Source organism: Orbilia oligospora (assembly GCF_000225545.1).
Source record: "Orbilia oligospora ATCC 24927 unplaced genomic scaffold scaffold00210, whole genome shotgun sequence".
Classification (NCBI taxonomy): domain Eukaryota; kingdom Fungi; phylum Ascomycota; class Orbiliomycetes; order Orbiliales; family Orbiliaceae; genus Orbilia; species Orbilia oligospora.
The window spans coordinates 1,180,814-1,203,088 of record NW_011645767.1 but is presented as its reverse complement, the minus strand read 5'-3'; the positions used below and the strand labels follow the sequence as shown (position 1 = coordinate 1,203,088).

General features: G+C 44.5%; 7 protein-coding genes across 7 annotated transcripts; 1 reads left to right on the top strand and 6 right to left on the bottom strand.

Moving 5' to 3' along the window:
• Positions 1-219: 219 nt before the first annotated feature.
• On the bottom strand, positions 220-3,251 carry AOL_s00210g344 (uncharacterized protein; the record flags this gene model as incomplete). Its single annotated transcript, XM_011129145.1, has 5 exons — positions 220-1,678; positions 1,743-2,031; positions 2,091-2,604; positions 2,681-2,743; positions 2,808-3,251. 5 exons carry the CDS (start codon positions 3,249-3,251, stop codon positions 220-222), a joined length of 2,769 nt encoding a protein of 922 aa, XP_011127447.1.
• A 1,500-nt stretch (positions 3,252-4,751) lies between these two features.
• AOL_s00210g343 (uncharacterized protein) lies at positions 4,752-8,542 on the top strand (the record flags this gene model as incomplete). The annotated part of the gene is made up of 7 exons (XM_011129144.1): positions 4,752-5,078; positions 5,151-5,310; positions 5,408-5,656; positions 5,716-5,889; positions 5,991-6,591; positions 6,680-6,939; positions 7,011-8,542. 7 exons carry the CDS (start codon positions 4,752-4,754, stop codon positions 8,540-8,542), a joined length of 3,303 nt encoding a protein of 1,100 aa, XP_011127446.1.
• Positions 8,543-9,232: 690 nt separating this feature from the next.
• AOL_s00210g342 (uncharacterized protein) lies at positions 9,233-10,776 on the bottom strand (the record flags this gene model as incomplete). The annotated part of the gene is made up of 5 exons (XM_011129143.1): positions 9,233-9,245; positions 9,304-10,334; positions 10,399-10,438; positions 10,543-10,697; positions 10,765-10,776. 5 exons carry the CDS (start codon positions 10,774-10,776, stop codon positions 9,233-9,235), a joined length of 1,251 nt encoding a protein of 416 aa, XP_011127445.1.
• A 2,471-nt stretch (positions 10,777-13,247) lies between these two features.
• AOL_s00210g341 (uncharacterized protein) lies at positions 13,248-14,450 on the bottom strand (the record flags this gene model as incomplete). Its single annotated transcript, XM_011129142.1, has 1 exon — positions 13,248-14,450. One exon carries the CDS (start codon positions 14,448-14,450, stop codon positions 13,248-13,250), a length of 1,203 nt encoding a protein of 400 aa, XP_011127444.1.
• Positions 14,451-16,145: 1,695 nt separating this feature from the next.
• On the bottom strand, positions 16,146-16,386 carry AOL_s00210g340 (uncharacterized protein; the record flags this gene model as incomplete). The annotated part of the gene is made up of 2 exons (XM_011129141.1): positions 16,146-16,151; positions 16,234-16,386. The coding sequence occupies 2 exons, from the start codon at positions 16,384-16,386 to the stop codon at positions 16,146-16,148; spliced, it is 159 nt and encodes a 52-aa protein (XP_011127443.1).
• A 550-nt stretch (positions 16,387-16,936) lies between these two features.
• AOL_s00210g339 (uncharacterized protein) lies at positions 16,937-17,425 on the bottom strand (the record flags this gene model as incomplete). The annotated part of the gene is made up of 1 exon (XM_011129140.1): positions 16,937-17,425. One exon carries the CDS (start codon positions 17,423-17,425, stop codon positions 16,937-16,939), a length of 489 nt encoding a protein of 162 aa, XP_011127442.1.
• Positions 17,426-18,027: 602 nt separating this feature from the next.
• Positions 18,028-19,704, bottom strand: AOL_s00210g338 (uncharacterized protein; the record flags this gene model as incomplete). Its single annotated transcript, XM_011129139.1, has 3 exons — positions 18,028-18,218; positions 18,298-19,128; positions 19,251-19,704. 3 exons carry the CDS (start codon positions 19,702-19,704, stop codon positions 18,028-18,030), a joined length of 1,476 nt encoding a protein of 491 aa, XP_011127441.1.
• Positions 19,705-22,275: the final 2,571 nt, after the last annotated feature.

Below are 22,275 nucleotides of genomic sequence, written 5' to 3'. Positions count from 1 at the left end.
TATTTTGAAGTATCCGAGCATATTAAAAAGGATAAATCCCGAGGAGAAACCGGCCAAAACTCCGTCGCGCAATTGCAGTCAAACTTTCCGTCATGTGTCCAAACCAAAACAGCCTCAAACAAATATTACATTCAAATTAATTGAGCCAAAGAGATAAAAAAGAGAAACAGTCAACTTATGGAGACAACTTTGTCTCGGTGTTCAAATTTCTAATTGCAATTAAACACCCCCAAATGCTTGATATGGCTCCAAGTCCATCCAAGCCTTGTCTAACAACTCTTTCTTGCTCACCAATGAAGTCCTCATCCGCTCCTTCGCAGGGTCTTCTACCATAAGTTCCCTGCACTTCCTCTCCTGCTCATCCTCGCCCAATTCTCGGAGCCCCAACTGTTGCTCAACATGCTCTCTAAATGTTCCCTGGACTGTGTACTTTGTGAAGATCCCCTTGATCATCCTCATCATGACCGTATCTCCAAACCTTCTTCGGGCCAAACCCAAATAGGCCTGAGTATGAGTAAAAGTATCAAGTTCCCTTTGGTATGGATCAGGGCCATCGGGTGCGACTATTTCAACTTTGCCTTTTCTACCGGATTGGTTGTGGCGCTCCTGGGCACGTTGTTGCTTGATAGCTAGCTGTTCTTCAACTGCTCGTTTGCGTCGGCGGTCATTGTCCTGTTTCCAAGTTGCATGCTCGCGGTTCCAGTCTCGATCTTGCATTGTGTAGATACATTCGGCCTCGATACGGAAGCATTTGGAAATCGATTTGTGAATTTTGGTCATCATGATTCCGTGGAACTCGTCGATGATTCCGCTCATATGTGAGTATAGTGGGGATAGTTCATAAGGGGAGAAAATATTCGCAAAAGTTGTGTGGGTGTGATTATAAAGAAGGCTATCAAATTCACTTATAAACGCCTTAACAGAGTTATCCCACAGGCGGATGTGCATTCTGGAAAGGGTTTCGACAGCCTTGTGATCGACGATTCCGGGGATTCCAGTGGCCCCTCTGACTTCGAGAATTTCATGAATTTCATGGAGATGCATGGCCTTGGATTGAGATGATTCCGTAGGTGTATCAAGGGCTAAATTTGTCTCAAGGACTTCATCTTCTTCCACAGAGATCACCTTCTTTGACGGGGTGCGTGGCTCGACGGCAGCCTTCTTACGAGGCGGAGGTCCTCCAGCGTTGGAACCTGCATTAAAGGGATCCGAGGAAGAACCATCTGGTGGGTCATCATGGCTACCTGGGCGTTTGCGCTTAGATGGAGTAGAAGACGCGGAAGAGAAGCTACCGTAAAACGAAACCGAGCTAGCTCTAGCGGCGGAGGGCGTAAACGGCGAATTTGGGTTTCGAGGAGAATTTTCGTCCGGATTAACGCGCGGCCTGAGTGCTATCAAGTCCGCCTTGAGCCTGGCCGCGATCTTGCGCCATTCATACGAAAACTTATTATCGTCGCCACGGCCATCGAACGTTTCCGAGAGTCGGTAAAAGTACTTCTCTAGAGAGTGTCTCAAAACTTGGCGCAAGCTATCAGCTGGTGGTGGAGGAAGCTTTTCAAGCTGCATCTGGACCTGTGCGCTTTGGTTTTGGACATTTCTGATGATGGCGGGGAGGCGTTGGCGAATGAGGTTGGCGAGTTGTTTTGATAGATACTTTTGAAGATTGATAGTTCCAAAACTAGTGACATCAGTACATTAGCTTGGTGGGCCGGCAGTCTTATTCATGGTTATAATTCACATACCGTTCGCTCAAGTCGGCCAATTCAGTGTTCCAGGGTTCCTCGCCATTGAAGAAATCGTCTTCGAGATGACGAGCTTCGGCATGACTGATTCGCCTCAGAAGTTGTTGTTGAGATGGCTGTCGAGTAACGAAGTAGCCGTGGGGTAAACGATGTTCGTGGCCGCGAAGGATCTTAATCCATTGGTCATGTTCTCCTCCAAGAACGGTATCTGGTTTTGTGAGAGCCCCAATCGTGCGATTCGGCCCCAGCTTTCGAGCCATCTGAGCAGCTGACTGGTTGACAGCGTCATCTATTTGTTACGAGTCAGTCTCAGGGTCCTGTTCTCTCGTTCAATAAGTGTGAACGTACCTTTCATTGTCATTGCTAGAAGGATTAGACAATCCTCCTGTTTTATATAACCTTCCACGAGATTTCTGACTAATTTAATCAAGTACTCCTCCTCTTTTCTTTCTGTTACATGGATTATACCAGGTAAATCAATAAAGCTGAGATTGGGGACATTGTTGCCAGTGATTTCCATACAAATAACATTCGGGGAGAATGGTACTTCGGTTGTCGCGGTATTACCAACGATTTGGACTGGCATGCTAGTAAAATCACCCCAATGTCTGGAAGGATTCAAAATCGCCAGTTGGGCTCTGATGATAACAGCCTCAACATTTTCTGGGTCATCGATACTCATGAAAGGGTGCTGTGTGTGCTGTACTTCCGTCCATGGATCGCCTTTCTTCTTGGGGTTATACGTTTTGTGGAAACGTAAGGATACCTTGCACTTCCAAGGTGCAAGTGGTGAAGTATCCTCAGTCAGAGTAATCTCCAGGGGACAGCGGGTGCATGTGCCTGCGTATCGTGGAACTCGGATCTAAGAGTAGGCAATATATTTTGATTAGTTTAAATTCTTTATAGTTCGGTATTATTGCAGTACATTTTGTACTTACTCCGCTGATAGCCTCAATCAATGATGATTTGCCCGCACTTTGATTTCCGATGACTGCAATTCTCTATAAGTTCGACTTAGTATTTGTAACCTGATGCAGCTATTGTAGTACTCATTCATGTTCTTACCGGTAGCGGCAGTCCCAAATCTTCCACGCCCTTCATCCTCAGCTGGTTTATGGTATTAACCATATCCCTCATGTCCTCTCCTAGCATGTCATATCCCATGCTTGATGATTTCTTAACGACCTGCATGGTATCTCCGAGGAGAGCTTCACCCCCTCTAGAGGGCCCACTAGAGCTAAAGGTGATCCTAGCACCTTCATCCATGACTTTGCTAGTATCGAGGGTGTTATTCACGATGTTATTGTCAATAGCAGCCTTCGATGAACTGCTGTTAGTATCCATAATTATAACATCATCATCGTTCGAGGGCATAGGGGTATCGCGTGGAGGGGTAGTTCCCAACTCTGTAAGTGGAGAGGGTGGTGTTTCGATATGCTCGACTTGGTCTTGGGAGCTGCCTTTGAGTAACGGGCTGGGATCCGCCTTAATGGTAGTTTTACGGCTCATCTTTGCGGCCTGGTGTTGATGTAGCCGCAAATAGTGCCGTCAAATGAAGCGCGAAGATATCTTATGATGCCTTCGATACAGAACAACAGGCTTGGAATTTGAAGTATAAAAGAATAAAAAAATTAAGAAAAGGTTGAAGCTTACAGAATTATATTTTGTGAAGAGCTAGGCGGTATCCTGCTACTTATATGTGCCAGTTCCGCTTCCCTCTAAGGTGTTCCAGCTGACAGTAGCTAGTAGGGAACTCTGGGAGAAATAACTGGAAGGGTGAAAAATGCCCAAATCCAATCCAGCGGCTTCCAGGCATTTTGTATGATTTCAGTGTTATAGAATCAGGGAGTGGCACACCGCGTCTAGACCGATGTTTGGGGAGTTATGCAGCTGGGTTCCCGTCAGGATGCAATGTTGGATGAGGTTGGGACCAAGCGAAGGGGAACTGAGGATTGGAATTGCTAACAATTTGTATGGGGAAAGCATCGCGTTGTGCCCAAACTTGGGGAGTGGGGCGAGCAACTGCGGGTCGCAGAGGGGTCAAACTCCCCATCCGACGGGTCGGTGTCCCTGTGCCTACATCCTTTGCCCGATCTGTGATAGTCCCGGGTATGTGCCTCAGATCTCTAGGATCCCTTTCGTGAAGATGTGAGCTCGTTCATGAAGGTAGATATTTAAATTTAGCCTCGAGTCCGTAGATACTCTATTGCGTGTAACATGTAATGGGGCAAGACAACACAATGTTAGACGTTGTATTTTTTTCGTTCGCGGGCGGCTGTAAATGTACTCGACGTTATATATAGAATGCGAACTAGACTCTCTTTCCGAAGTTAATTAATACAATACGAAATAGATACACATGAAAACTAGGTATATTCTTAGGTGGTAATGTAATAAACACATTTTATTTTAATATTGATGCTCAATATGCTGAATATTGGCTTGGGTTTTGAAGGCAATTAAGGCTTCCACATGCACTGTTTGCAAATTAATGTACCCAACGTCATGTCATGTCAGCTGAGGTTATAGTTGATATAGTATTTATGGTCCAGCAAGTCACAGAGATCCCGAAGTATCCCGCGATGGATGGATGGTTGAAGATGGATGTCTGTTATCTTCTGAGATGAGTTGTACATCCACTGCGCAGCGGGTAATCCTCAAACTCCAATGTTCATTGATTGAACAGCGAGGCAGACTTGTAGGCCAAGACGTGAAAGTTCAAAGCCTTCCCCATGCATATGGCACGAATCAATTGAATCAAAAAAAAAAGCAGCCGACATACACCGCAATTGCGCCTTGGACGTACAAGTCGAGGCTGAGTATATATATGGGCCGAAGGAAATTCCCATCCGCAAACTCAAGTGGTTGCCGACTTGTTTTTGGCAGAATTATAAACTCGGATAACGAGAACCAGGAGTGGAATAGATCAAACACTCTTTTCAATTTCAATGGGAAGCCCGGCAAACAATATCAAATATTATCGACACGTCGACACGGGAATCACGAACCATGAGCCAGCAGATAATCGCAGGACCAACCGGCAGCAATACACCTGGCCAGCAGCGGTTGACTACTGCGCTTGCCAACTTCCTTACGCAACTCGACCCGGCCGATCAAACGACTCTAAATCAAATTTCTCAGCCCGATGTTACAGCCGTAACACAGTTCTGCGCGAAATTTGATAGCGATTCGAACTTGCGTCGGAAACGTCTCGGAGAGAAGCTTCAGCCATTCCTCCTATTTATACAAAGTCTTGGTGATGTAATCGGGGTTTATATTCAAAGCGACCCGACAATTGCGGCACATGTCTGGGGAACGGTAAAACTAGTACTTCAGGTAGTTGACTAATATTTGCCAAATGCTAGATTTATTGGATGTTTATGTCAACTGATTACACTCGATGTATAGATTTCCTCCAACTACTTTGACTACTTCATAAAGATATCCGATATGATCGTGAAATTGCAACACCACTGTCCGAGAATTGAGAGAATCGGAAAGCTATTTCAGAATTCCCAGAAGTTGCAAGATGCCATACTCGGATTCTACGCTATTATAGTAGAGTTTTGTGTCGAGGCATTTATATTCTTGGGGCAGCCAGGCAAGTGAACCCAAATGAATACAATATAGACCTCGGCTAAGGGACACTAATAAGGTATTTCCAGGCCTCAAGCAGTTTGTCAAGTCAATCTGGAAACCATTCAAAGTTCAGTTTGCAGATCTTGAAGGACAGCTGGAAGAACAAAGGCATATGATTGATGACGAGGTCTTGATTGCATCTGAACTTGCGGCTCATCAGGCGGCGCAATGTACTCTGATCTACCAAAATCGTGGATATACTCATCGAGAGTTCGAGGTTAACCAATGGACACGAAATAAGGAGTGGCAACTAAAACAGGATTTAGCGGCCAAAAGTACATTCCTAGAGCCCATCACGTTTGAATCAAAAAAGTTTCTAACGGCAATCTACCAGAAAGAAAACTTAGTAGAATTCTAGAAAGGATTTCTGGATTGGACCATAGACGCTCTTTCAGCAATGCTCGCGGTAGACGGCATCCCGAGACAGGAAAATGGTTTTTTCAGTTGCCTGAATTCAAAAATTGGGACGCGGCGCTTGATTCCTCGGCATTATGGTATAATGGCATACGTATGTTCTGAACCTATCTTCTAAAATCGGTAGAGCTGAGGAAGATATATTAATGATTTGTGAGGAATTACCTCGACGCTAATGGGAACAACTATGTACAGCTGGATCTGGAAAATCAATCTTAGCAACCTCAGTTATCGAACATTTATATACCCTTCACAAAAACAAAAAAACGTCGATAATCTACTTCTTTTGCGATTTTCACACCCCGGAGACCCTCAGATACCGAAACATTTTATCCAGCTTACTCAAACAGGCCGTGATCCTAAATACAACACTATCAAACCAGGCGCAAGCGGAGCTTGAGACTTCCTATCTTGACTCGCAGTTCCTACCAGATGCCTACAAGATCGAGGCCTTCTTTTCTCAATTTGCGCAGAAACTTGGCACACTCTATATCCTTATTGATGGGATAGATGAGTGCCCTGAAGAGGAACGACTGGACCTAATTGCATTTCTGAAACGATTTTTGGCTAGGAATCTACAGCAGACGAAATTTATACTTTCCAGTCGGCCTGATATCGAGATTCCGAGAGCTTTACCAATATCTTACAGAATTTCCATCTCAAGCGCGGCAAGCCGCCCTGACCTCGAGGCCTACATATCTCACGAACTCGAATCCAAATGTCCCAACCTTGAGGTTTACTCCCCACAAATAAATCAAGATATCAAACAGGCTCTCCTTAAGGGTGCAAATGGAATGTTAGTCTCCTTCCCTGGGGTGTTTTTATGTGTTTGAAATAAACTTGTAGAAGCCGCTCACTAAACACATGCGAGATCTGGTCGCTAGGTTCTTATGGGTCTACTTTCAAATCCAAGATATTCGTAGAGCGGGAAACAAAGACAAAATCTATCACCTTCTCAGTGACCTTCCACGAGGTCTTCATGAGACTTACGCACGGATTCTGCATAGGATACAGGAAGAACGAGACGAAGATGAGGCAGTCATGGTATTCAACTGGTTATCAAAATGTCGCCGGCCGCTTACTTTGCCCGAACTTAGGGACGCCATAGCAATTCGAATTGGGGACACACGGCATGATCAGATTAGTAATCGTTATAACGAAGACCCAGAAAGGATACTTCAAAACTGTGGGGGCCTTGTGGTAATTAATGAGCAGGGAAACTACGCCTCCTTGAACCAATTTGTCGCTTCACTCTTGAAATGGTTTTGGGCAACCAGCATCAGCCAGATATTGGACATGCTACCGAACTTGTTCGTCCCTTCCATGCCACTACGGGTCCTAGTGTCGAAGCTCAGGCCCAACCGAGATTTCCTTGCCTCAATTATGTAACGGAATATTGGCTTCATCATTTTGGAGACGGGAGCGCGAGCGAATTAACATCTCGGGCGCAACATCTCGAGACCCTTTTAGACGAGTTGAACCTCCCTTTCCCATATATGCCTAGGATAAAGGGGCTTGAGAAACCGGATGCTAATGACCTCCTTCTCTGGGCTTGCGAAAATGATAACGCGCCATTATTCGCAGTTCTATTTTTCAAATCTAGGCCGCCTTTGCAGGCAACCCTACTATTGTCAGCTCATGGATTTCGGGCTATCAATATTCCAAAAGATGCCACAGGAGATGTAGGAATGGTACTAAGCTACGCAATTCAAAGAAGTAGCTTGGAGGTTCTCCGCTATATCTTGGAAGACCCTCCAATAACCTTCCGAACAGGCATTCGGAGTATTAGGGGCACCCTAAATCTAGCCTTGAACGAAGAAAACCCCACCGAGCTCATTTATTACCATGTCGCGCACAAGATTTATGGTACGAACTGTTATCAAGGAAGCGAAAATTACTTGCTCAGCATGGCAGCGAGAATTGGTCACCTAGAAGTCTTTAATATTCTCCTGAAGGTGCATCTCGCGGTTATGCCCAGCGGATTAGGAATAAAAGCCAATAAACACTTACTGTTACTGCGGCAGGCTATTGATGGCGGGAACAATCATATTTTCAAGGCTTTATTCTGTACCCCTGGGATCAGGGATACGAAGGCCTTCCGGCTGTCTTTTGCATTGGCTGTTGGTCGTATGAACCAGGAGTTAATCAGATATCTGGTGGGTGACCGGGACACCTTCCTAGCGTATTTAAAGATTCAGGACTGTTGGTCTTGTTTTGCGGATGACATATGGCCTGCAAATCATGCAGGTTTAGAGCTACCGAGAATCCGGGGTCGGGCCGCTTTGACAGCTGAAGCATTAGCCCATTTTGACCTGGCTGACGATAATCCGATCCTGATTGCGAGGGCCCGTGGCTACCGAGGTACCGTTAGACTGATACTCAAAGAATTGAGCAAACTATGCAACGAGCTTGTTGATATCACCGGACGCTGCAACAGAATGCTATCATGTATTAGCCTAGAATTCCTTCGCGAGGCGATTATACGCGGGGACATCGGATACTTAGAATTATGGGAAAACAGGGTCACTGAAGACGATCTGCGGCAGTTATGCCCCTGCAAGCGTTATACCCTTGATCTCATGCATGAAGCTATCAGGCACAAACAAATAGCTTCGGTGATATGGCTCTTCAAAGTGCAGCACTACACTAGAAGCCAAGTGGAAGAATACAAGGAAAACGCATTGAAGTGCAGCGATCAGGATATCATAGACTTTTTGGAGACAAAATGGTTAGAAACCGAGAACTAGAACCAAGATCTAGCTCTCTAAAGTATTTAGAGGACACTTACGCTAGGGGCTGCTCTATCGGAAGGCATCGATGATCAACCGTTGCCCTTCTTTTGAGAGGACCTGGACATACAGAATATTAAATTTTAAACTAATTCGACCAATGCCATTTCATTTGCATAGCGAAGGGGGCAAACTAGTAATTTTAATATGAAATTTGTTTTGGCCTATGCAATATTAACTAAAAGTCGCATACGCAGTATCCGCCAGGGTTTTGGAGACGTTGGTGCCACATAACCGGGGAAAATCTTCGCTGAAACTTTATTGGTGTTGGCCTTGAATGTATTTGATGATCTTTTCATCCTTCTCCTCAAATTTAGTCGAGATGTATAACATTATAAACAATTTACTAGAAGAGGGGGCCTTTTCGTCATGAACCTCCCTAATCCCTAGTCCTTTGCATATAGACTTATCCAGTGAATACGTTTTAAAAACTCAGGATGGTTAAAATTCGAGTTGAACATCTCGCATCATTCTTAACAACGAGCAGAGTATTAAGAAAGGAAAAGGGTAAACAATAAACTCCAAGGCGTCAGGGTTACCAGAACCAAGAGGTAGGGACCTGCTCACTGTGCATCTGTTTCTAAATACAGCTAAGTTACGAGACAATTAAAGCGTTGGAGATACTACACGAAAATCGTGGATCGAATTTTAGATCTCAGCCCTATAAACCATCTTATTAGTCCCATGGGGTACTGTAAAAGGAGAAAAGAACTTCTTACCAGCGGGGCTCTGCCTTTTCTCTAGCAGGAGTCTTCAAAGCATGGCTATCTCCAAACGGGTCATTCGGATCTTCCGGCTCCACTTCCTCATCATCGCTGGCATCCTCTAGTTCATCACTATCATAATCCCTTTTCTTGGCTGGAACTTGTCCAGGCTGCATCGACCCCCCCGCAATCTTTAACTTACCCATCCTCCCAGCTGTGTCGTCAACGCCGAGATCTTTTGGCACTTTCTCCCATTCCCCTTCGCTATCGGAGTCTTCACCAGGAGGTTTATCCAAAACTTCAAACAGCGTCAATGCCTCAACTAACTCTTCGTTGGCGTGAATGAGTCCACCCAACCACTGTTCGGACTCTACGTGCTGAATATATCGTAAAATTTGCCTTCGAAGCATTTTGCAGGCTTCGAATCTCTTCATAACCTCTGGATTGTCGCTAACTCTTTCCTTTTCTCTGTTAATGAGTTTAAGCGCGTTTTTGAGATTCGTTGAAGCAATTGAGGCGGTAGCAATATTTTGAATCATGGTTGGCTTTTCCTTCTCAAGATTGAATGGCGGCCGCTTTTGACCTGAGGACTTTGAAGATTTCGAAGATTTGTCTTTAGGTTGTTTAAATGTAGCAATTGGCGAGTCAGAGGGTCCTAGAGTAATTGGCGCATGCGTCGGTTTCGAACTCGAACTGTTACGCGAGTGTGACGGGCCAACTTGTGATGATCTGTTAGGACTTGTTGGACCGGATCTCGATCCAGCTGATGGAGTTGGAGCATCCTCATCCTCCGGCGACACCGGTCTCGGCTGTGGCCTTGGACGTGGTCTGGTAGGCACTTGACGGTAGAGGCTCGCGACACCAGTCATTCCGGGAGTATCCTTGTAGGCGTTATGCCATTGAGCGAAAAGTATTTGTGCCTTCTTCTTGACATCTGGATCGGTGAGGGAGTCGGAAGCTATGATCCTGAGACGTTCGAGGAGGGGTTCGTCAGCGAAGCTACGTTGGAATCGCTTTCCTGCGTTTTCGACCAAGGCATCGAGAATCTACAACGAAACAGTATATCAGAGCCTGTCTTCCTTTCTAAACTTTTAAGATGTACCATCATACCGTCAAAGATCTTATTTGTCGGTGGAAATTGCCGTATTTCCTATATTATCGCCAGTTCTAGGTATTAGCGCCCCCCACGTTTCGAAAACCACAGACAAAGTATTATGACATGTGATTGAGTCATCAGGGCAAGAAAAGACATACAGCTTCTTCCGTAGAGCTCTAGATGCCTCTTGGGGACCTGTATCCTGTAATCTGACAGCTTCGATAAGCTCTGGAATGCCGGCGAGGTCGTTTTCTTCGTAAGCTTCCGTTGTCAGATGTTCGATTTGGACCGAGACGGCCGTGTATGGTTTTTTCTACGACGGGCTAGGTGTTAGAAGGCTACATTACACGGCGGAAATCAGCTAATGTGAGAGCACCCACCGAGGCGAACATATTTATTACAAGGCGATCGAAGACAGTGGTTGGGGGAAGTTGGGAGAGTTTCGAGGACGGGCGACGGTGGTGGTGAAGCTGAAGCTGGCGGGGTTGGATTGAGGGGCAGCCGTGTTGGATGGTCCAAGCGAGGATCTCCTGCTGTTCCTCCGCTGGACAAAGGACACCTGAGAACTAAACTTTGAGAGAATTGATGCTTCGGGATTTCAGCGGGACTTATACTTTAAGAAATCAGGATCATGAAGGAAGCGATCCAAAAGGGATATCGAGTTCGAGGCAGCTGATGGAGGGCTCGCCTGCCAAGTATCGGCCAGAATGTTTTGGTCAAACGGTCATCTTGGTGGCCTTGTGATAGGTACCGAATTCCAGGCCGATGCCCTGATTTTCCATGCATGGAGCTAACCAGTCGCAGGTGCCATACGTCGACCAAGAAAAGGCCCCCGGCTGGCCGGGATTGTTTCTTGAACGGGCTGATTTGTCCCCGATTCGCAGCCTCGCTTGACTTTTAAGCTGGAGTGTTTCCGCGACAGGGGTATATATTTAGCTCCTCCCGAGGCATGATCTCGATTCGATTCTGGTGCGCAGAAATTTAAAAGAAAGGCTTCTATTCAAAGGATTCAAACACTATGGCAATTTGGTTTCTTTCAGCACAGTAGGAAGCCTGGCTTTCTTCCGGGATCTAGCAAGCTCGACAGTTTAACCTCAAGTGGGGATACCGACGCGACATTAAGGCAGCTGTGAGCACGTAGGGTGCAAATATGGATGCGTACGACTACGACGACTGCACGTCCATGAGAAGCTAGAAGGCTCTATCCATAATGGAACCCCTTGAAACAAAGGCGATGCCATCGACGAAGGCACAAAGGTTGTTAGAATGGATCATATTTGCTCCTTCTCCGGTCACATCTATTTTCCAATCACAATTCAGCAGTATCGATGTGATACACCTCAGCCAGGTTTGCCGAACATGGAGGGCATATCTCATTCCAAGTATTCCATGCCCTCTAATAATAATGAAGAGAGAAAAGAGTCTCTAATATTTCCCTAGATTTCCTGAAAACCCCAGAAAGCAAGGTGGAATGGCATCCTCTCGTCAGAACCCTCGCTGTTCCCACACTTACCGCCCAACAAGAAAAACACTGTTTTATATATAGGGGGATGAGAGGTCATCTATACTCTGGAGGCGATTCAAATCGTCATCGTGACTTTGCCTATGTCGATAGTGGAATTAATTTACGCCTATTCAAGAAAAGTTTTGGGAACAACTACTTGCAAGCAATAACAAGAATATATCTGGACGGTGCAAGGATCAGATATTCCTCAACTGAAGAAGTTAAACTCGCCTGGGTCCTTAAATGCGAAAATCTAGTTGTCTTGAGTTTAAGATGGTGCACTTCTATCAATATTAATGACGTCTCCAGGATATTTTTGGCAGGGAAAACTAACAACAATTGGTCTGATGATGATGATGATGATTATGAAGATTGGATCAAATATAGTATACCACCAAAATTTCACACCTTGAAGCTATGGGGCGTATTTGGGGTGTGGAGTATTAGAAATGAAGGGAGTAGAAGAAAAAAATATTACGAAAAATGCGATAAACTCATGCAAAATTACAAAACTGATTTAGAATGGTGTCCTGGGGTGCCTCACTCCGGGGATGGTTGGAGGGTAAAACGGATATTGGATGCGGGTACACATATCTGTGGGATATGTAGAAAGACTCAAAAGGCAAAGTGCCTTCATTGCGACTTGCCAAATACTTGTGAACGATGTTTGGTTTATTTCTGTGACCAATGTCTAAAGCTCAAGACAGTGACTAACGACGGTATGTTCGCTCAACCTATTCTTCCGCTGCCACATATGCTTGACTTACACCTGAAATATCATAGATCCACACAATGATCACACCTTACACGATAATATGCTCACAGTCCTCTGCAACAACCCTGCCCGTTGCCGCTGGAGGACTAGGGTCCACTATTTCCACCCATCTTGTGTTCCATTTACGAGTACTTTGGCCCCTGACGACAAAAGGAGCCAGAGGATATGTCCTGGCTGCGGAGTTTATATTTGTACCTATGATGCGATGTTGTGTCCAACTTGCGGGGCTGGGCTGATCTGTTGCGCGTCCCCACTCGATGACCCCCAGCTTTGCAGCAACTGCAAGAAAGCCACCGGATAGAAGAACTCTTGTAAGTTTCTCATAGCTTTCATGGCTGCTATACCTTGTTTTCATCCGTTTAATGGCCTCCAATCTGGGCTACCCAAAGTGAGCTAAGCCTCAGGACTAGCGTATCACACAGAACTTGAAGTTTTTCATATTACCCACTTCGTACAGTACGGTATTAATGGCTTGAAACTCGATTACTTATGTGCGCTCTGAGAATAATCCCGGCGATATTAAATAAAAATATTATTTTCGAGGAATACTATGGCTTCAACATGAGATGCTAATACAAAAAAATTCACTCTTCCTTTCCAGATCCCTCGAGTGGCGCCTGCACAAACCCTTTATAAACCCTCCTCTCATCAACTTGAATCATACCACCGACTTCAAACTGTACCAAAATTCGACAAATTGCAGCGCTCGCAATAAGTCTCATAATCAATTGAACGGCCTCCGAAAGCCCAATAAACAACAAACTCGAAAAAATCAATGTTCCGAAGACTAAGTATAACACGGACAAGAATGCACCGAGATACTGCAACATTACGGGGAACGGCCCGAGTTGAATGTTGTAAAGATCGCTAACTTGCCATTCACTATTCGCCGAGAGAGTGAATTCGCTCAAAAAGATCCATGCTCCGGGGAAACTCCTTTTTTTAATCGGTTGTCCATTCTCATCGACTGATTGTGGGAGTTCGACTTCCACATTTCTTGGTTGGCCAAATTCTGTTTTTTTGGTAATGGCGGTTCTTAAGGAGAGAATAGCACAGAAATGGATGAGCAACGACATAAGAACCCACATCACCGGCCAATAATTTGTAGGACATGCCCAAGAGATGATACTACGTGTGCCGATCCTCCACGCCGCATGGAAGACATTGGTAACGGCGCCTGCTGCAAAGCCATACTGAAGGAACAAAATAATCCATTTCCACGGTGACCGCAAAGGTCGGACGAGGAATGCCCCAACAGCAGGTTCATTGGCTCGAAGAGGATCCTCCCACTGCAAGAATCGGCCAGGGAAAACCGCAGGTGCCCCGAGAGATACGAGTAGCGTAATGAACGGCCGATGAATCGAGAGCAACGCCATCTCTGCAACCGATGGTCCCAAGACCGATAATGTCGTTGGCGCCAGGCCAAGGAGGATAGTTGTTCCCGCGAACGAAGCCTTCGTTCTTTCGTCCAACGTCGCTAGTATACAATTGGCGTGCGTCCAGCAGTAGTTCCTCACAGGCCCTAAAGTCTCGCGGGCGGCTCGGTTGCCATCATAGGCGGACAAGCTCAGGTTACATACTGTTGTCGAGATGTCCTCCAGCCTTACTTTGAAGTCGGAATAGAAGTTTCTAAACTTTAAGGGTGTCCTGACCGGCTCGTCGATTGATGCATTGGATTGGCCACCTGGAAGTTCGAATTGATTCTTGTATTCAAACGGTTCATAGTCGCCCAGTGCTGCCCCGAGAGAAATCAGGGCACTTATAGAAAGAAGTGAAAGAATCCTCATGTCGAGAATATATAGGGGAGCCTCTAGATAATGATTACTCTCGGCTTGTGAATATAGAACCGATAGGATGAGGTAATACCTCCTTCGTTTTAGACGGACTGCTAGAGGAAATGGATATATATTTGAGATTTCTTCACGGTTGAGGTTTGGTCAAGACCTCCAATATATAGACCAGCTATGCAATGTTGGCAATCCGTGGACGAAAAAACAAATAATGAAGGTTATGCTTCCAAGATAACGTTAGCAGGGTTAATCAAAACAACAGGCATTGAACCCGCTTGTCGGGCAATTTAATCCCTTGTAATGCCCGATTATACAGCTTCATCATCAATTATCACCTCACTATATCGCTTCTTGAATTTTTGAGATATCCATCTTGAAAGATATCCCAGGCTACCCAAGTTGTTGGTATTTTCGGGTTGTGGCCCACCCGGTGACCCCTGTACCGCTAACCGGAAACCCCGGTCCCTGCAGCCAACAGCGATGCATGCACTGAGCTTAAGGTTCGCCGACGGCGAAGAATCCCAGTAAGATGCAAATATTTAAATTTGGGATCATGAAGTGGATGATAAGAACAGTGGGAAACTCCAAGTTGACTTAATTTTATGCATGAGGATCGAATCAAAAAATTGCTTCTGCAATGCCACATTGACTCCTCCCCGCATGCTTCTCGGAAAGTTCCTTGAGGAGTTCCCTGAAATGGATCACGGACACGCTTACTTCGAAGGGCAATTGGCATCCGAATCTTGGCCCTTGCTCAGCTGAGACAACTAGGGTGCCACTATATAGTCAGCATCTATAGCTATAGCTTCTCGCATGATTATGCAAAAATTGCTCGATATGAGAAAGATTTGATTCATCTATCTCTCGAGATCGCGCTAGGCGGTCAAATCAATGGTGAAACCAAACATCCACTGTCAGTTGAAACATATGCATATTCATCATGCATCAGGACGCTGGGAAACATACTTAGATAGTAGTTATACCTTATACTCACCTTTATCAAGTGCAGATGTTCGGCAGTTAAAAGGCCTTAGCCGCACGGGAAGTGCGAATGTTATATTATCTGTTTGGGCGAGAGTGCTCGAGTGGAAATAACTTGTGCGTAATCTCAAGTGGGCGCTTGCGCTTCAAGCCTGTGTAACAACAACTTATAACTAAGCTATGGCTATCGATATCGATGATATCCCAATATTAATTTGGCTACCCCCATCCTAATGATATTCGAATGGCATTGGAATACACTGAGAATTTGCAAATATATCACTGCTCAAAGTCCGGGCATGGGCTGAGCCCTTCCGAAAATGCGTGCTTCGATATCTGCATGCATGATTTAGCATGCGGATATACCGAGGGTAAGCTAGATATTTTAAGGGTGTGAGGAGTAACGTGATTGCCATATTGCAATATTGAGTGTCTTCCAAAATCTCAAATGCTAAAGATTCGGAGTAAGAAATGCCACGAACTTAAGAAGACAAGATATACATGCGCATACATTCTGAGAGTGAACATTGATTCGCAAGAAAATCAAATGACTCTTAGCAATAAATCTCTAGAACTATAAAATTTTGAAGTGTGCCACCAATAGATATGTATACATGCATCCATGCTCCATACCACACCCACGCTATCCCAAAAGGCCAAGCTCCCTATATACAGTTTCGTTTTCTGGTTCAAATATTACAACATCTGGCACTAGGCCTACACGGATACACCAATCGGTGGCCAATACACCCAACCTTCCTCCAACGAGTGCCCACACATGACCTACATATACACTTACAATCTCTTCTGGGATCTCATGAGTTTTGAGGTTTTGCTCGAGATTTCCATCAAATTGCCCTCTGAAAGTTCTGCATCGTTCAAATTCCTTCTCTATAACGCCCGGGTATTGCGAATCTAGTTGAGTGCTAATCGGACTAGATTTCCACCGCATCGTCGTTAAAGGCCATAAAAATCGACAAAGAGTCGTATACATCTTCTTTTCCAGTTGCTTTTTTATATGGAACGCGCGCTCCGAGTCCTCTGCTCGGAGAAACGATGCTGCTCCTTTCTCCCAATCTACTTCGAAGATTAACCCTGAAACTTTGACCTCTACTTCCACATTTCCCCCTCTGTCCTCTAGAGAGTTTTCCAGTCGATTCAATGCAGGGAGTAGCATCAGCCGTAGATATTCGGTACTATAGCATAATTCGTTGGATGCTTCTAACTGGGGAAATTGTAACTCGATATCAAGCTCGATGTGTCGAATCAAATGCCGATACCGAATTGCTGGTAATGTCAGAGTTCTTGCTTCATATGCGTTCAGTAATTTGATGGGATGGATGTGTTTCTCAAAAGAATCGTCTATTGTTTCGGAATAACTGTATCCCCATGGGATATTAGTACGCACACTAGTGCCACTAGAGTAACTAATTAACATTCATATACCAAAGTCTAGCTCATGCTCAAACAAAGGAGTATCAAACTGCACGACAAAATGGTTGCTACAAAAAGCGCCGAACATACCCTTCGTTTTCAGATTCAAATGGTAATATTGTACCCTCTGACCGCCTTATACCCAAGCCGTGGCCCCATTCACCTGCAGGGTCCTCCCACGGACTCTTAGCCCTACAATCGAAAGTCAAAGATTCCCACGGCGCAATATAGATAAGATTAAATCTTTGGAACCTAGGATGCCGATAATCCTGAAACCCGGAATGATTTACCGACTTGATTCTGACCGCAAAAGTGTTAAATCCGTAAAATATTTCCGCAGCCTCGTCATGAATTTGTTTATTCACGCAGAGAATTGCATTCTGAACCGACACGGGTTTACGGAACACGGGTTTGTCGCGTTGCGCCATGAGCATCGCTCGCGCCAGCGGGGTCAGGCTGGTTGTTTTGGGAGTAGGCTCGAACAGGAGTAGATACTTGTAGACTTCATCTCGGATTTCTCGTGGGAGACCCAGGAAACTGGGTGTTTGACGGTCCATAGTATTTCTTGAGATGGTTTCGATCAGTTCTGATCTGCTATAGAAAGTCCCCCGTCGAACGTATTCTAAGACCTCGAGCCGATCAAGTGAATTTGTGTCTGTGTCGTATCTGTCGATTATCTCTCTAGATTCAAATATTTTAGTCAATCTCCAAATGAATATATATGAGTAAATCCTGGCGGGGCTCCAGGCTTTGATACAAAAAGCCTGGAGCCTAAAATTAGAGACCAGGTTGACATCCTAAAGAAACGAACCAAGCAGGAGTTTCACTTCTTTAACCCAGCATGCATATGCACACTGCAGAAGAATCGAAGCAAGGTATTTCAGCAACACAGATTCCCGCAAAATGCAACAAATGGTATCTTTCTTCCCGCATGCCGCGGTTTCGCTATGGTTGATATATCGATATTGGACAGCAGCATATGATAGTCATAGATGCTTAAATATATATCATTTCTAAATTTTCTTCTTCTAAGTTTACTTGGAGTCAAAATTTAGTAGGTTGAGGGTAAAACCCCGGCCTTCTGTTCAATTTCGTGATTTGCTTCTAACATTTGACCTTTGGTATCCTTCTAAACTTCTAGCCTAACTACATCTGAACACTACTTCCTTTGTAGGTGAGCATACAACTCGAAAACATGTTTTAAAGGATCATTATGCCCCCATAGCAAGGTCGCCGGTGGGATACATTCGGGGTGGACATGATGTTCTCCAGCTTCCCAACCGCAAATCCCCTCCTGATTGCAGACAAGTCGAAGCATATTTACCGCCGAGGCATTTGAAAGGTCGTGGTCTGTAGTCGTAAATAAAATATGTTAGTATTAAAGAAAGGCTAAGGAAAGTTATTGTCAACGCTATTGGAAATCGCTTACCTTCGCTACTTGCATCAGCTCGCGACACAATTTTCATATTCATACACCCCCAACAGTTAAACCCCAAGCACCTCTCGCAAGAAACACCATCCGGCCACCCAGAATGCTTTCTAGCCTTACCACAAACCCCGCATTTCTCCTCCATCGATATCAGCAATCTATACCGCTTATTCCAATCACGCGCCGTCATATCTCCACCAAACCCCCACCAAACATCAGTTTCAAACCTATCCATCAATCTATCGCAGTATTTTTCTAATTTGTGGCGGTCCGAAATGTATTGATCTGAATTGTGAGGATATGCTAATTGTCGAGCTCCATCTATCCCCCAAAACCTTACCACCCTTAATTTTTCAGGTCTAGGAGTATGGTATGCAGATTTTTGTTTCTTTTTCTTTGACGAGCTGGCTGAGTTTTCATCTTCAGGTCCTAAGACTAGATCAACCAAACGATCAAGTGTTATACCCGCACATCTCCTAATACTCAAAATCTCTAGGTTTGCACAGTAACGAAGCCAATCCGACTTAGTATCTAACCCCGCACCATCGAGATGAAGGGAAGTGATAGCAGATAGATAGTTCTCCCCGAATACTCCGAGAAGTCTTGGAATACTAAATTCATATTTCTGCCAGTGAAGGATACTCTGTCGGTGGTATCTTCCATAAAAGCCCAATGGCTCGATGAAGTCTCTTGTCCCTTGAGACGGCGGATTGGATGCGATAACGGCCTGGACTAGTGGATGCCATTGTGGTCCAGTTTTAATAGAAGGTAAGAAAGATGACATGTTCCATTGCGGGTTATCGCTCTTTTCGACATCGACATCTACGAAGTCTAGAAGCCATTTTTGTTAATTGTTAGTGTACAATTTTCCAGCCATACTACCTCGGTAAAACAGTCTTTATAAAGACTGTATTTGTGAAAGTAGTATAAAAATATTCATTGGTGTTACTTACCTCGCTCAGGAACCAACCACCTTCTCCAAGCCCTACAAACCTGGCTCATTGCCACAACATCATTAACCCCCAACATCCCCACAAAATGCTTCCCCACTCCCCGCGGATAAAACAAAATCCACTCTAACTGATCCACATCATAAGGTGGAGGCGAGCCTTCCACGTCTACAGGAGACTTTTCGAATGATAACTTTCTAGTTGGTTTCGCGCCATCGTTCGCGGCCACTGCTGCAGCCGCGGTGGTCTCAAAATCACAAAGCGACGTCGACTCCGCATTTTCAAAGCTAAACGAAAAGAAAGATTTGCTATCCGATTCGACGGAATAAGTAGATCTCGCGTCTCCGTCTACGTCCAAAAATTTGGGAGTTTCGGGTCGTTGCACGTGAGGCTCCTTACCCTTTCTAGAGCGGTTAGAAAGGTTCCGCTTTAGTTGTGTAAGAAGTGACTCTTTCATCTTATTTGTTTTTTCTTTTGTAAATGGTGTAAGGAACGGGACAAGAATGAAGAAGAAAAGCAAAATAGCTATTCGAGCAAGAAAATCAGGGCGAAAAGAAAAGAAAAACGATTCGAGAAAAAAATAGTTTTTTTTTAGGGGACTTAGGAAGTTCGGACGTTTCTAGCTGAGTTCCAATTGGCTTATAGAGTTTTACCGTTTCGTGTCGTGCGTGCACAAATACTGCAGGTGAGGAATGTAAATGTTGTAATTCCGCGCCGGTACCCCTTGGCGTATATATACCCATCCCAAAAGCTTCCCTCGAGATATCCTACTTGGATTCTAGTATTCCCTTAAGCGTTATTACACATATTAAACTTTTACGTTTGAAAGCAATCTATATCCCTAACAATGTCCTTTCGGTGTAATTAAACATTACTATTTTTTTTTTTTATATATATAACTTGTGTAAATTTAACCAACAATCCAACAGCTGTAAGAGTGCTCAATGCCATTGAAACAATCTGCGTTTTTCGCGGGTAGCTTGAATATCATTAAAGTAAAATGCAATCTTCGACCGTGGCAAATAAACATGGTTCAGTTCAGCTTGTGGTGAACATAATCCCACAAGCCTCATTCACATACACTTACTGACTGGGCGAGCGCGTGCGCAGATAGGCCCAAGCCGTGAGACCACTTTGGAAGTTTAAAGCCTTGAACCCAGCTGCAGTATTTCTTGTATCTGTATGTCTTGCCAAGCCGTCACGAAAGGGGACCTGGTGGAATGAATTCCCATGGGCGCGGGTCCCACACCGAAGTTTGAAGGATCCCCTCGAAACTCGCGTATGCGCATGAGCAAACATGCACAGATATTCCTTTGGCAATTTTAAGCGTGTACCTGTTTAGGGCTGAGTTTTTAATCGGAATATATTAGCCTGCATTCCTTATAATAATATTTTATTCATTTAAAAGTCCAGGTCACGTCGACCATATGCATACAAAACGAGCATAACGAAAGTCTGGGGTCGCAGTCGGCTGGTCGTACTGGAGTGGAGCCCTTTTTCGCTTCGATGTTGGAAATTTAGACTAAAATCTGAGCACTAAATTTAGATACAGTTTTTTGGTAATATAATTTCACGAAGTTGTTAATAAACTACAACATCGATATCTCCTTTATATAGCTGTTTTGTCGGCCTTCGTAGATAGTCGAAGCAAAAAATAATATCATTTCAACTGTGGGGCCCGTTAAACATGAAATTGGCCGTGTAAATGCAACCAGCTTCAAAGCCACGACGGGTTCAAGGCCCGTCGTGGCCCACACCGTGGCGTTCGGGATGAGCCAAACAGGAAAGTTACACGAACTACCACCCACAACACACTTTTTTAAGTTTATTTTATTTTATTTTTTATTGCGATTTCGAAGGATGGTCAATGGGTGTTTTTACCACCAAATAACTCTAGAAGAATATCTCATACATTGAATATATCATATACCCAGGTACCTAATGCACCTAGTCTAGTCTCGTCTTGACTAGTAGCCACTTAGGTAAGTAGTTGTAGGACAGCTGCTAAAATATATTTAGTTGGCCCATCTACCACCGTCTAGTTTTAAAGCAATACCACCGTCTTAAATCTATATAAAGTTCATGTATAGTGCTAGCAAGGAACGAGAGGAGGTAGAAAAGGGTCCAATATGTAATAGCCGGTACCGCAATAACTACATAACACACCCAACTATGCCGGAACCGCTTCCAGATTTTGACAGCAGAGATGTACCACGGATGACTCCGAACTATATTAAAAAGGTTGCACCGTTAGTCTCCTGATGAACCAGGTAATATAATAATATATATAGACGGCAATAATTAAAAAAAAAAACAGATTTTACACACTTCTCTGTTGCATGGTTCTCTCAATCCACAAAGTCCTTGTTGTCAAGAGACCCCAATTCCCCGCAAATGACCTGATCCGTCGGTAGGTATGGTTGACCTGTACTTCGATCTTTTGTACTCTTAACTCTGAATTCGAAGTCTTCCCCGAATGGCTAAATAGCGTTGTAATAGCATTTTGTATTCCAGTGTTTAAGTCGCGTGCGGTGATGCCATCCGGACTCTTAATATAAAAATCATATCTAAAAAGTGTTCTGGCGCCACGAGGGGAGCTACGGGGTTCTATTCTCCCGAACTCTCCTAGTTTATCTAGACCATCGATGTCGCCCGTTCCTTCGAACCGTAGATTTGCGACTCGAACGGCAGGTTGGGTTATACATATATCCGGAATTAATGATTTCGGGTTTCCAGAATTCTTCCACCAAAAGATCCTATTTTTGTTTGATACCGGAAATAAAGCCTTCTGGAATTTTGAAAGATCCTCCTCCGTATCTTTCGAACCCCTCTTTAGTTCTCTGATATGCCCTAGACTCCGTTTTAGATGGGATATATAAGGCTCGCAAAACTCTGCATGTCTTTTCTTAGGATCATAGCCTAAGCCCTTCGATCGCACAGGTGTGCGAAATAAGTTTATTTTTAATATAAAAGACGAGTCGATTGTCATAAGCCAAAATTTGGAGACTTTGCGGAGTTGATGGGTTTT